Consider the following 12586-nt stretch of genomic DNA (forward strand, 5'->3'; position numbering starts at 1 on the left):
GTTCTTAAATAATAAAATACCGTTGCAATGTCTTATAGATATAAATTAATCTCTTGATGTTATAGCTCACTAACTACTCAAACCTTCATCACATTATCACTCAAGAAAACTCACTAGTTTATTTGTACATATTTACATAAATAAATGGGCGGCTTTGCTCTTGTTGAAGTTGTCAAACGATGCTCGAGCCTTATCTAACATCATTAATGGCTATTCATTCAGTCATATCGCCTGTACAAATTGGGAGTGTCTCTAAACCGACACACTTGATATTTCAAGTACTACTGGTATAAACTGAGCGCATATGAATATGATATCTATTTTAGAGCACTGTTGTAGAGTACACAAAACTAGACAAATACATGCATATAATTAATACACTATTTGCTGATTTCAATTTTCATATACTGCGTGAAATCGGCCGACATTGCTACTTCATGCAAATTTGTATTGCATTACTCGTTTCCATAACATTCGTTCTTGCTCGGCTAAAAAAAAATGCACATGACAATTATTCTGCTTGTCTCGTGATGACGAATATGTGTTAAACAAGAGGCACATGAAATGAGAAAATATTCATTGTTTAATGAATTGAGGTGAAAATTTCACGTTCAATGTAGTAAAATTAGTCCACGACAAAATCTATTGGCTTCCATAAGAATTTTGCTTTATAAACTGGGGCAGGAAGAAAAAATTTCATAAGCTATCCTCTTACTGTATATCCATTATGATCACACATTTTGTTTGTTAGTGTTTTTATAAATTCGATATGCATAATTATAGATAAGGGTGGGAAGTAGTGGTATAAAAGTGGGGCAAGGATTTTATTTTCTAAATGTACACAAAATAAGTGCATTACAACAAAATGCTTGGTGATGTTGATTTCCTAACTACCACTTGTTAAAAGAAAAAGGGTACACAATAGTAGGGTACATGAAGAACAAATGAAGCTTTTAACACAGCAAGAGGAAGGACCAACCTCAAAGTTCAAATTTTGAAAAGTAAAAAAAAAAATGTCATCTGTCACGAAGAGAAAGAGAGCTTACAAAAAGCAAAAAATTAATGATTAGGAATTTGAAATTAAAAATAAAAGATTCAAAGAGTGTACAAGAAGGAGATCCAGCAAAGCTAGTAAAGCCGTCTTTATTTTTAAGCTGGAGCCTGGAGAGTTGAAAGTATTGATCACTATTGTTTTAAGTTTTAAAAATATTAATGCATGATTTAAGGAGTTAAACATTATATAATAAACATAAAGATTATACCATAAGATTTGGAGGGCCATGGCGTTCCTAATTACTTGTTTGATATCGGGGAAAATGGCCCACCAAAGCAAATAAATAAATAAATACCTATAATCAAGCTTCACTCTATCCATGATTGACAAGCTAATACAGCTCAATGATATATTTACTATAAACATCTGTACCAAAGATTAAAGACTGTCAAATAAATCAAGCACAAAGGGTTTTCACGGCACACAGTTTCTATAATTTTGACTCTGCAGTCCCCAAATTGGCTATGTTGATATTAGACAAAAAAAAAAGTTGCTCCTTAATGTCAACAATGCATGGATTACAAATATGAAGAAAAATAATCCAGCAGCAACCAACAGAGTAAGAATCATCTCTCTTTATTCATTGCATGTGCTCTATAATTGGCCATTGATGATTAATGATCAACATCACAAATAAAACACATGGTGGTCATGAATCATTGATACGCAATAACATGCCAACCGGTAATCCGAACCCACAACCGAAAAACAGAAAGCAACACTTCGACGCGTTTTCAAATAACAGAACAAAATATATATATATATATATATATATATATATATATATATATGTATATATATATATATATATATGTATATATGTTTGTGGTGTCTTAGTAGTCTTAAGCTCATTGGATAACCCCAATTTGACCAAACTACACAACTTGCAGGCATGTGAATGTCACACTAAAACCATACACAACCAAATCCTCAAGCTTATTCTTTATTTTAATTCGTTTGGATCACACATTGCATTAACTATGTGATATCTTATACAATCCGATAAGAAACTATAAACTTCATGTTCATCTTAGAGCCATCAACTGATAAACTATTTCCGTGCTTTCTTGAGGAGTTTCTTCGTACTCGAAATGGCCAGTTTATTTTAACTTGAAATGAAATGAGCCGAAATTCCAAACTAAATTCTGTTAATTTGCAAGCGGGGATATCCTAATCTCATTCCCTAGAACTTCAAATTGAATTCAACAGCTGAAGCGACGAATCGGGAGATTTGAAGATACTAAACCCTTATAAAACCCTAATTGGATCAATAATTGTTCCAAGACAAAATCAAAAGCACTCAAAATGATTTCCATCCTCTTTCAACAGCATAATATCATCGGCGAGGAAGAAAACGGAAAAACGAAACTCACAGGAACGAGTCCAAGGATCAATGGTCTTGGCCGAAGAGAAGCCGGAGCTTGGAAGCGAAGAGACCGGTGGGCTCGAGAGAGGCTTCGTGAAGGAGATCGCGTTTGATGTTGGAGACGCGATCGGAGAGAGATTTGTGCTCTTCTCTGAGATCCCAATTCTCCTCTTCGAGGGCGTGGATTTTATACTTCTGGCCCAGGCATCGACCGCTCAACATAAGGAGGCCGGTCATGGCGGCGAACTGAATGAAGCTGTGTTTGTGCTTCACGGCGCTTGCGTATAAGCTTATCGTCTTTTTCGACGGAGATGCCATGGCCGTCTCTGTCAGCGACACAGATTGCAATGAATGCCTATTGCCCTATTCAGAATGGACTTTGATGCAACATTTTGAAGAACGCCCGATTATATATTTGTGTGAAAATTAGCCGTGGCGGTTGACTTTTAGAAGTTATTGCGTAAATAGCGTTTGTAATTATTTTATATCGAAAATAACTCTTTTGTCTAGTATAAGTGTCAATTTTACCTTTATTTGATCATTTTGTATACTCTGTTATTATTGTTTCACGTTTTATAGATATACAAATCATATTATATATACTGAAGACTTGAAATATCATTCTCTATATTTAGGTTTTAGTACCAGGGAACTGTTAAAAATCTTTAACAGATTTCAAATCATTTCGATTTTTTAAAGTATAAAAAGATTAGACAAAGCGGACATTAATCAAATTTTAGCTATGTCAGTCTGAAAAAATAGACATGAAAAGGGTATAAGAAATAAGTATTTTCTCTAATAAATATAGCGGAAAAGGTAACCACCCAAGTGGTCGTAATCGAATTATAGAGTGAACGAAAATAAGGGAAATCGACAAGGGAATTGCACTCATGATGATGCACATAGACAGCCACGCCTGTAAACATTTCTACACTCCGGAGCTTAAGGCCTTCCAATAATTAAGACTCGAACAGAAAAGCCACCAACTGAAAGCGATTCTATTTTTACCCACAAAAAGGGCAGTTACTAAAAAAATTGACATCAGGATGTAATCCTAATCTATACAAAAGATTACACAGCTAATATTTTCTTTTCTTCTTCTTCTTCCTCGGAGTCGATATTTTTATGAATCAACTTGCAAGTGAAATACACTTTGCAGAAAGGGCGAGACGGGACAATACATTCGAGCATCTTATAGGGAGAGAAGTCAGCGCTCAGATTCATCCTGAAATCTTTGGCGCATTTCATTATGTAATAAACCAATGTACTCCTGCAAATATTCGAATTATATATCAGATTACCTCGCATTATCCAAAAGCAGATTAGAAAAGAAAAAAAATTTAAAAAAATAAAATAAAATATAAATAAATAAAGAGCACGTACATTAACGAGATCCTCGTCGCTACACAGCTCATCCACAACTCCGCCGGGACCACTTTCTCCAACTGAGTTCTCAGCCAGCGTGCGGAAAATATCTTCTGGGGCACTCATATTATCTATTGTCCCAGCCAGGGACTGAAAAAACCATTCCCAAGAGATACCAAAGGATAAAATATACGTAAATACTGGGGTCTCTCACTCAAACCCACAACAACAAAAAACAAAGACCAACCTGTAAACTCGGAATGTTATTATCGTCTCCAGTTGGAAGAGATTGAGGACGGTGAGTCACGGGGCGTTGTTGAGGAAGAAGAGCCGGTCCAGAGCCTCCGCCACCACCGGCTAGGGCTCGGGAAACGATGGGCATCATCTGCTGAAACATCCTCGAGATATCAAGCCCGCCACCCTGGCCTCCCGTCTCTCCAAACATGCTTTCGACTTCCTCGGTGTCGACTTGTTGAGCGATCTGATTCACGACATTCCTCATCTGCGGGCTCTGTGTGAATTGCTGAAGCATGTTCCTTAAGGCATCCGGAGATCCCGCGCCGGTTTGCTGAGAAACACCCGAAAGCAAACCATTCAGAGCCGGACTTTGCAGCACCTGAGACATCACGCTTGCCATATCCGGTTCCCCATCAGAACCTTGCGGTCCACTCTGCCTGACCTGTCATTCAATGGACAAAGAGTTTTATTCAAGATTAGTTTATCCTATTTGACACCAAAGATGAGAAACTTCTGGCAGAAAGTAAAACCTGTTGGTTGCTTCTTGATTGATGGTTTTGAATGATGCTAGTAGTTCCACTTTCACCGCTTTGGGCCGGTGATTGTTGTGGCTTGGCACGCCTCTGATTGGATTGATGATACTAAATGGTTAGAGAAGCCATTGGATTGTTTTATTTTCTTAATATCAACAAATTTTGCACTGGAATCGTAATAAAACTTGTCCTATGAACAGCCAAAAACTAAAGGAATGTTTTACCTTGCGTTCCAGACCACCGAATCCCAGTCCAAGTGGAACAGCTTTGGCATCTTCATTTGTTTCATTTGTTTTAGAGGATCCAGGAGCAGTTTCTCTAACGTTCTCCTTTTTTTGACTGGTTACCGAACGATCAGAATCCTTGACAGACTCTGTTAAATCCCCTTCTGAACCAGAAACATCCCGTGCAGGCTAATAACATCCAACTCAGGCATCAGATTAAGGTTTGTTGAAAAAAAATAAACGAGCAATCTTATGAAGCAATATGTAAGGTATGCATTTCAGCACTCTCGCAACGCACTTGTTGTAATATGCTCCTCGGTAACGACACATTGGATTCTCCGTCTCCATTGACTGTCCTTGAACTAGTATTATCATTGTCATTCTCTGCATCGCGACTAATGGAAGGCATAGATGCATTCTGTACAGCGTACGACTCTGCTTGACCTGAAAGCAAAAAATAAAAATAGCCAAATATCCGTTATACATTATAACTTATATTCGCATATGTACATTGCTATTCAACTACCTGAGTGAAGTGGATTGTCTCCTTGCATGTTACCAATTAAACTTCGGACCTGGGAATTAACTTCGGATAAAAGATGAGGGAGTGAAACAGGGTTGGAATCAGATGCCCCGGAAGCAGGTTGTGGTGCATTGGTCATTGCAATACCAGAAGAGCGTGAATCAGCAGAACCCGTTCTACTGTTTCTTTCTCCTTGCCTTCCATCTCCAGTACCGGACCGAGTACCAACTTGAGCAACCACTGGCCCAAGCGATGTACCTAATCATAAAAATAGATATAAATATGAATCTGAATAAATCGTGCAAATTTCAATTGAGCAGGTCAAAAGAATTTGTCTCACCGGCATGAATATGAATGTTCACATTCCTATGGCCAGCTCCGACACCAACCGGAGCAAAGTTTGCAGGATTCAACGGAGGAATAGAGCCACTGAAGAGAGAGCTGGCTTGCAGAGGAAAAGGCTGCAGTATATAAAAGGGGTGGATAATGTATGATCTTTATAAACACAGTAATGAATTTAAAAAATAATGGAAACGCAGAAGGGCAAACCTGAACCATTATAGGATTCGGCCCTGAAGCAGATATATAAACAGCAGGTCCCGAATTCACACCAGAGTCTACCTGCACAATGCAAGACAAGTTTTCAACAACCATTACGTGTGTCAAGTTCTATATGTCAAAGATAGGATCAGAACATACATTACTATGCCCCATTTGTAGAGTCAGAATTGTGCGGCCAAGCTCAAGGAGAAGTGCACCAAGATGTTGTACGGCAAGTCCTACTCGCATGGCCTCTGCATGAATCTCTCCCCTTGTGCTGAGATTCGTATATATTCTCTCTTGGTCCAATCCCCGTGCAAGATGCTGCAAAATCGTAGCAGTATACAGGAATAATCAGAAATTAATCATATCCAAAGAGTACTTGATAGTTTGTTTGTCAAACAAGACTGCAATTTACTACCGCATCAAGTTCAAAAGCATGCATTTTTGCCTAATCGCGATGCAGTAAATCTATATAACTAAACAAGAAAAATTAAGATACGTACTTGGAATTTCTGTTTTAGAGACGTAAATCGTGTTTAAAAGTTAATTAAAATGTTTTTCAACACATCCACTGACACTCTCAAACGTAGTCCTACAAATTAATGTTTAGACTGAAATGCTAATATGCAGATATGTATGATCAGAAGCTTAACATATCTTACAGATAATGAGGCAACAGCTTGATTGCTCAGCAACCGTTCTGCTTGACGTAGAACAATGCTCAAGGCCTCAGGTGTGTGTAGCCTCTGTTCATTGGAAGGTAAGTCCACCCTCGGCCTCTCTTCGCCACTGTTTGAAGATGTATTTAAAGGATCGCCTACAAGATAGAGAGAGAGAGAGAGAGAGAGAGAGAGAGTTATGTTGCAAATTCTCTTCTGAAAGGGGAAAAAACATGAAATCGGGATATGGTTGTTTAATTACCATTTTGAGACAAAGCCTGCTCCATTTGGTTCATGAACTCAGAAATAGTGGTCAAAGAGCTCGGAATTGGCTGAAAAAGATAGGGCGGCCGTAAATATAACAGTCACAATAAAGTGCATGATAGGGATGAAGATGAACAAAAATAATACCGTATTCAGCGTGGGAAGAGGCACTCCTGGAGCAGCATGAGGGATCTGCAGAACTTGGGGCAAAGACTGAAATGATTGGATAGGAAATGCCTGCCCAGGCTGAGATTGATTTCCTACTTGGGTCGGACCGCCGACATTACCTTCTGTTCCATTTCCTAGAGGAGAGGTACCGGGATTATTTGACTGTAGAGAACAGAAACGACAGTCAAAAACATAACACGAATTCTGCTCTATACATGTTCCCAGCGATGAGAAATTCATCTTTACCCATTCACGGACCCAATTGATTTATCCAGTGTTAATACGATATGAGTAATGAACAGAACTGCTGAGCTAGCGATGCAACAGTGGGAAGTCACAAATTACACCAACGCGGCAGAAAAATATCAAATTCAGATGAGCAAGAGCATCAGAGGATAGTAATATAGCATCGGAGCATCATGGGAAGAACATGTACCCGCAAATCAAAATTGCAATGATTGCATGGATATACATAAATAATAAACCTTCAAGAACACCTTGTGCTCACCATATTAGCAGACTGCATGCCACCTGTACCATTACCCATGGCCTGATTTCCAATTCCCATTGAGTTCAGAACTGCCCCTATAACCTACACAAACAAGGACCTTCCAGAATTAACTTCCGAAGATTCAAACGAAACACGTACTTTTAGCCAATAACAGTTATTACTCTCATAGTTACCAACCCGAGAAATGTCAGCAGAACCGCCTTCACCTTCATCCCCGCCGTTGAATGTCCCAAGGACCACACTGTGTGAAATCTGCGCAATACGGTTGCGAGGGGCTCCACCTCTGGGATCATTTCCTGCCAAATCATAAAAAACACACCAAGTAAGAATTGGAAAAACAAAATAAAATTAAGAACATGACGTTGCTATAGTAACATAGTATTAGAAAGATAGTACCTTGGGGATTTTCATTTCCCGCACTCGGGCCGGATGAATCCTGAGACTGTGCTGGCTGCCTTGCAACTAGATGCAATGTATGCCCATTTTCAACATCTATGAATAATAGTTAAGGGTTACAAAATCAACCAGAAGAAGGGAATAACTGATAATACAGCATACACACAAAAAAAGAAGGAAATTTTTCAGCGCAGATACGAAGAAGAAGAAAAAAAACAGATCTCATTAGTTGATCTAGGGTAATGGTTGAAAGTAAGGAAATCCATCTTAAGAAGCACATAAAGTGTCAGAGTGATCCACCTTAGGACTTCACATGGTCATCTTTATTTTTTGTTTCAAGAGTCACACCTTTTTATAGAAATAAAATTAAAAAATGGGTTTTACCCACCTGAAGATTGGTCTGTTAAAAAAAATGACATAAAGTTAAGACTAAGAGATCAAATATCCATCAGTTACGACCAGACGTATTAAAACACGCTTCTATTTGGGCTTGCCGCCACACAATTTCAGTTTCTAATTTCCTGGATAGTGAGATATGAAAATCGGTAACTTTAATGAAAGGATACGATACTCAGAAAGAGGATGTTCATCCTTTAAGACTTTTCCCCTGAAGATCAGCCGTTGCTGACCAACCGGCACACCAACTTCATCAGCTATTTTCTCCTTGAATGATGAAACAAGCATCTGAAAAACACAGAATGTCACGGAATCGATTAGGGACAGGCCTTAACTGGGAAGTGCAAGTACCAACGGAATAAAGTTACAGAAGCAAACAAGCCTAAACCCCTTCTCGCTTGACAAATAGCGCACGCTAAACCAATGAAGTCAATAGTTCGAACTCCGAAAAAACGTGACTTTGTGCTTACGTTCTTGTCAGCTTGAACACTGTAAACCTGAGACTCTAGCGTCTTAATGTTGAGCTGGACAGTTGAATCCGCACTCTCCACGGGAACATTGCCGCTACTTGAGCCTTCACCGGAGTTCTGGTTTGCCATTTATTTCTTCTTGAATCTACCACTACGCTAAAACTTCATGAATAAATGACTAAATCAATCAAATCTGGTCAAATAGCATAGAAAAAAGATTGACGAACTTCTTGCGATTTTCTGACACGCCAAGATTTCTAGGGTTTGCAGAAATCATTATAAAGGCGAACAAAATTCCATTTCTTGTCCTATCTTGATAATAAATAAATAAATAAAAAGATATAGAATGCTCAACCGAACTCTCATGAAAGAACCGAGCTGAATCAATTATAGAGATCGAAATGGAAACCAACCTGAGAGAGATAATCTGAATCGGCAGAATTGATGAAATGATCGGCGATCGAACGGAGAAAGATGAGCGAATGAGCGTAGTCCTGATGAGGTAAGCAATCACGGGATTGGAAGAATTCTCGCAAAGGCAAAAAGAGGGTTCGATTCGACCGCCACAACACGCTTGGATCGACCACTACCGGGTCAAGATAGAATACCCGATTAAAAATTCCAGAACAATCTAGATGGTCCTCCAAAATCACTCATTAATTTTTTTGAAAAATATTATACAAAATAGCATTTGAGATAATTGATCAGTAGAATAGTCAAATTCGAAGTGTTTATAGCAAAATAGCTGAAACATAAAAATATTGAAACTTAATTTTTACACTTTTTAAGGCATATTTACACTATTTGAAAGGAAAAATGGTACAAAATAGTCATTTGAAACTTATTGATTAGCAAAATATCCAAAGTTTTAACTTTTCAGTAAAGTAGTCAAATTTACGTTTTTAAAATTTTTTTGACAGCCAAGATTAAATTTTTTGACGATTGTTATAAGCAATTTATCACTTCCAAAAAAATTAATCTTGAAATAAATAAAAAAAATTAAACCAATTTGCTGCACATTTTTGCTATTTCACTCAATTAAGACAAACTTTGGCTATTTTGTAAATTCATAACTTTAAATTAACTATTTAGTTAGATCACCCTAAAAATTTGACTATTTCATTAACTTTAAAATAAAAATCTTCACTATTTTGTAAATTTATTAATTTTTCAGTTGATCATCTAGCAACATGATCGCATTATCACTATTAGCAGCGGTATAATGATTACAAAAATAACTTCTTTAAAAATAAAAGATACGAAAAATAAATATTGACAGATTTTTATTTACATAAAATTAAAAAAATGTCAATTTAAACGTTTGACATTACTAAATAGCCGATATTTAATAAATCTTAGCTATATAACCAACGTATGGTATATGAAAGAGTAGCTATTTACATAAAATTTACGTGTGCAAGTGGCTATTTACTTAAGATTTTCCAAACGTTGGCTATTTAGCAATGTTAAACGTTTAAATTGACTATTTTTCGAATAAACCCTTTTATTTATTTATAGTGATCAGGAAACACATTCCATATTTATTGAAAAATACTTCGTAAATGGGAGAAAAACCCTCTTTTCGATCTGAGGTGTATCACTCAAAATGGGCATTTCAATTTCAATGGATCGAGGAGTTTCATACGTCCTGCGGAGTCTTTCAATCTCTCCTGACCGTGCCCCAAAAACTTAATTTGGGTGGCAATGCAATTGATGATATGATATATGATGTAAAATTGAATTATTAAAAAAAAAAAAATCTCCCATGACCGTGAAGAAATGACATTAGAACTGAAAATCATTTTTTTTTATTTAACTAATTACATAATGTTTAATAAAAAAAAAAGTTTTTTACATGATGAAAGCTAGAACACGTAAAAATTGGGAAACTATGAGAGGCCCTAAACTCGAACTAGTGTGAGTTCATTAAATAAAAAAAGGTTTAAATAACTTGTAGAATCAATAATGCTTTTAACATTTTTCAAACAACAAAACAAAGAGCAATCAAGAACACGGAAAAAAATAATAACGAAACTAGAGAGAGAAAAAAATAATAAACAAAGAAAAAATATACCTTGAGATAACAAGGTATTAATGCATCTTTAATGGTCATTTGCTTAACAATTAGAGGGACTTGCTAGTAAATAGCAAAAGTTCTAAGCTACTTGCTTGACCATTGTTTTCATATTAGCTATTGATTTAGCTTAGCAAAATAGTTCTATAGAGCAAATTTCTTAACCATTAGCTTAGCAAAACTAATGGGCCCCATTTGTTTTTCAACCAATGAGAACTAAATAAAAATTAGAAAAAATATTATTTACATATAAAATATATTCAAGCAATAAGAGATATATTAGCTTACCATTGGAGATGGTTAGAGCATCTTTAATGGTTTCTTGCTTAAGAATTGTAGGGATTTGCTTGCAAATATAAAAAATGTTTAGCTAGTTGCTTAACCATTGTTTTGCATATTGGCTATTGATTTAGCTAAGCAAATCTAAGCAAATTGGCTAATTTAAGCTAGTTGCTTAACTATTTAGCTCTAGAAAATCTATGTGGCAAAAATACTATTTAGCTAAGCAATAGCCTAAGTTAAACCATTAAAGATGCTCTAATAGCTTAAGTGGGTTGTAATTTGAGTTACTTAATGTGACATGATAAGCTAATATCACATTTAACTTACCATTAAAGATGTTCGCAGTAATATAACTTTCTCGAAAGAAATGGTTCATCATTATAAGTCATCTTATCGACTGCAAATATAGTTGTAAAAGGCCATATTATTTGTTTTTAGTTGTTGCGTTTAAAATATATAATTTGAATTTGTTTGTGTAGATAAAAGATTTTTTTTGTTTGTTATATATAACAGAAAATAAACGTGAGATGTCATATAATAAATTTACAACAAAAAAAATATGAGATTTGATTGATTTTTTGATAATTTAAGATTTTATTTTGATTAAAAAGGGGCAAATTGGTTAATTATCAGCTAAAAAAAATGGAATACAGAATTCAACATAAAACATAGCTACTGAACATTTTTACAAACACAATTGTAGGAAACAATTTTAGGAATTAGTCTTTCTCTAAGTGATATATATATATATATATATACATATATATATATATATATATATATATATAAGCTAGAAGAAGGACTGATGTAAAAATAAAAGTCAGCAAAAATTATCTTTATTCGATGCAATTATCGATTTAATTTATTTAAATTAAAAAAAGTGTAAAAGAAAGAAAGATAAAATACTATGATTCAACATGAATGACGGTTTAATAACATTGGTTATTTCTTACTTGGATTTCAAACGTCCTAACTAATTCAGTGAATTTGGTGTTATGAGAATTTCAGTTCAATGTATTTTTCTAAGTTGTTTAGATATACATAACATTTCACAATCTGAACATAAAAAAACGAATCTCAAACTCCCACCTTATTCGAATTTCTTTTTCCCGAGTAAATCAATTTGCCATAAATGTCGATAGTGTACAAAAGAAATTGATGAACTCTGTAAACCCATGTGAAGCAATTATTTGCCCATCTGTTAGACACACCCATAAATGCCTTCGACAAGAGATTTGCAAAATCGGGAAATGCCATATTGTTATTGTTGTTTAGGTAGCGTACAAACGACACTCCACCGATACGTTATAAAATAAGATTTTAGAGAAACAATATACCTTTTATATATTCAACAACCTCTCACTGGCAAGAAAAACTGTGTGAAAACTAAAAACGACATAGCGGATATTGCATACGACGTCATTTAACAGCACCGTGAAAGAAAAGGATAAGTTTGTTGTAAAAAGCAAAAACCACCGTCGAAGGAATCGCGACGAAAGGAATGGCGGGTCTGACGTGGAC

General features: G+C 35.8%; 2 protein-coding genes across 5 annotated transcripts; both read right to left on the minus strand.

Moving 5' to 3' along the window:
• Positions 1 to 1969: 1969 nt before the first annotated feature.
• LOC149392538 (uncharacterized) lies at positions 1970 to 2837 on the minus strand. The gene has a single exon (XM_089618603.1). The coding sequence runs from the start codon at positions 2736 to 2738 to the stop codon at positions 2445 to 2447; it is 294 nt and encodes a 97-aa protein (XP_089474729.1). The 5' UTR covers positions 2739 to 2837; the 3' UTR covers positions 1970 to 2444.
• Positions 2838 to 3196: 359 nt separating this feature from the next.
• Positions 3197 to 9341, minus strand: LOC149392539 (Ubiquitin-like superfamily protein). Of its 4 annotated transcripts, none has more exons than XM_089619565.1 (19): positions 9123 to 9341; positions 8710 to 8871; positions 8410 to 8527; positions 7844 to 7939; positions 7625 to 7743; positions 7445 to 7528; positions 6916 to 7098; positions 6767 to 6836; positions 6508 to 6662; positions 6002 to 6166; positions 5852 to 5923; positions 5643 to 5763; positions 5306 to 5560; positions 5078 to 5223; positions 4780 to 4968; positions 4553 to 4645; positions 4033 to 4464; positions 3804 to 3935; positions 3197 to 3690 (listed from the first exon to the last, which is right to left on the minus strand). In XM_089619565.1, the coding sequence occupies exons 2-19, from the start codon at positions 8836 to 8838 to the stop codon at positions 3628 to 3630; spliced, it is 2622 nt and encodes an 873-aa protein (XP_089475691.1). In that variant the 5' UTR covers positions 8839 to 8871; positions 9123 to 9341; the 3' UTR covers positions 3197 to 3627. The 4 variants fall into 4 exon arrangements, with proteins under 4 accessions (XP_089475691.1, XP_089475694.1, XP_089475693.1 ...); XM_089619568.1 differs by having other exon boundaries at positions 8710 to 8854; positions 9123 to 9333; XM_089619567.1 differs by having other exon boundaries at positions 8710 to 8860; positions 9123 to 9328.
• Between the last annotated feature and the right edge of the window lie 3245 nt (positions 9342 to 12586).

Source organism: Urtica dioica, chromosome 7, assembly GCF_054948205.1.
Source record: "Urtica dioica subsp. dioica isolate 48M chromosome 7, U.dioica_male_clone48M_v1_H2, whole genome shotgun sequence".
Classification (NCBI taxonomy): Eukaryota; Viridiplantae; Streptophyta; class Magnoliopsida; order Rosales; family Urticaceae; genus Urtica; species Urtica dioica.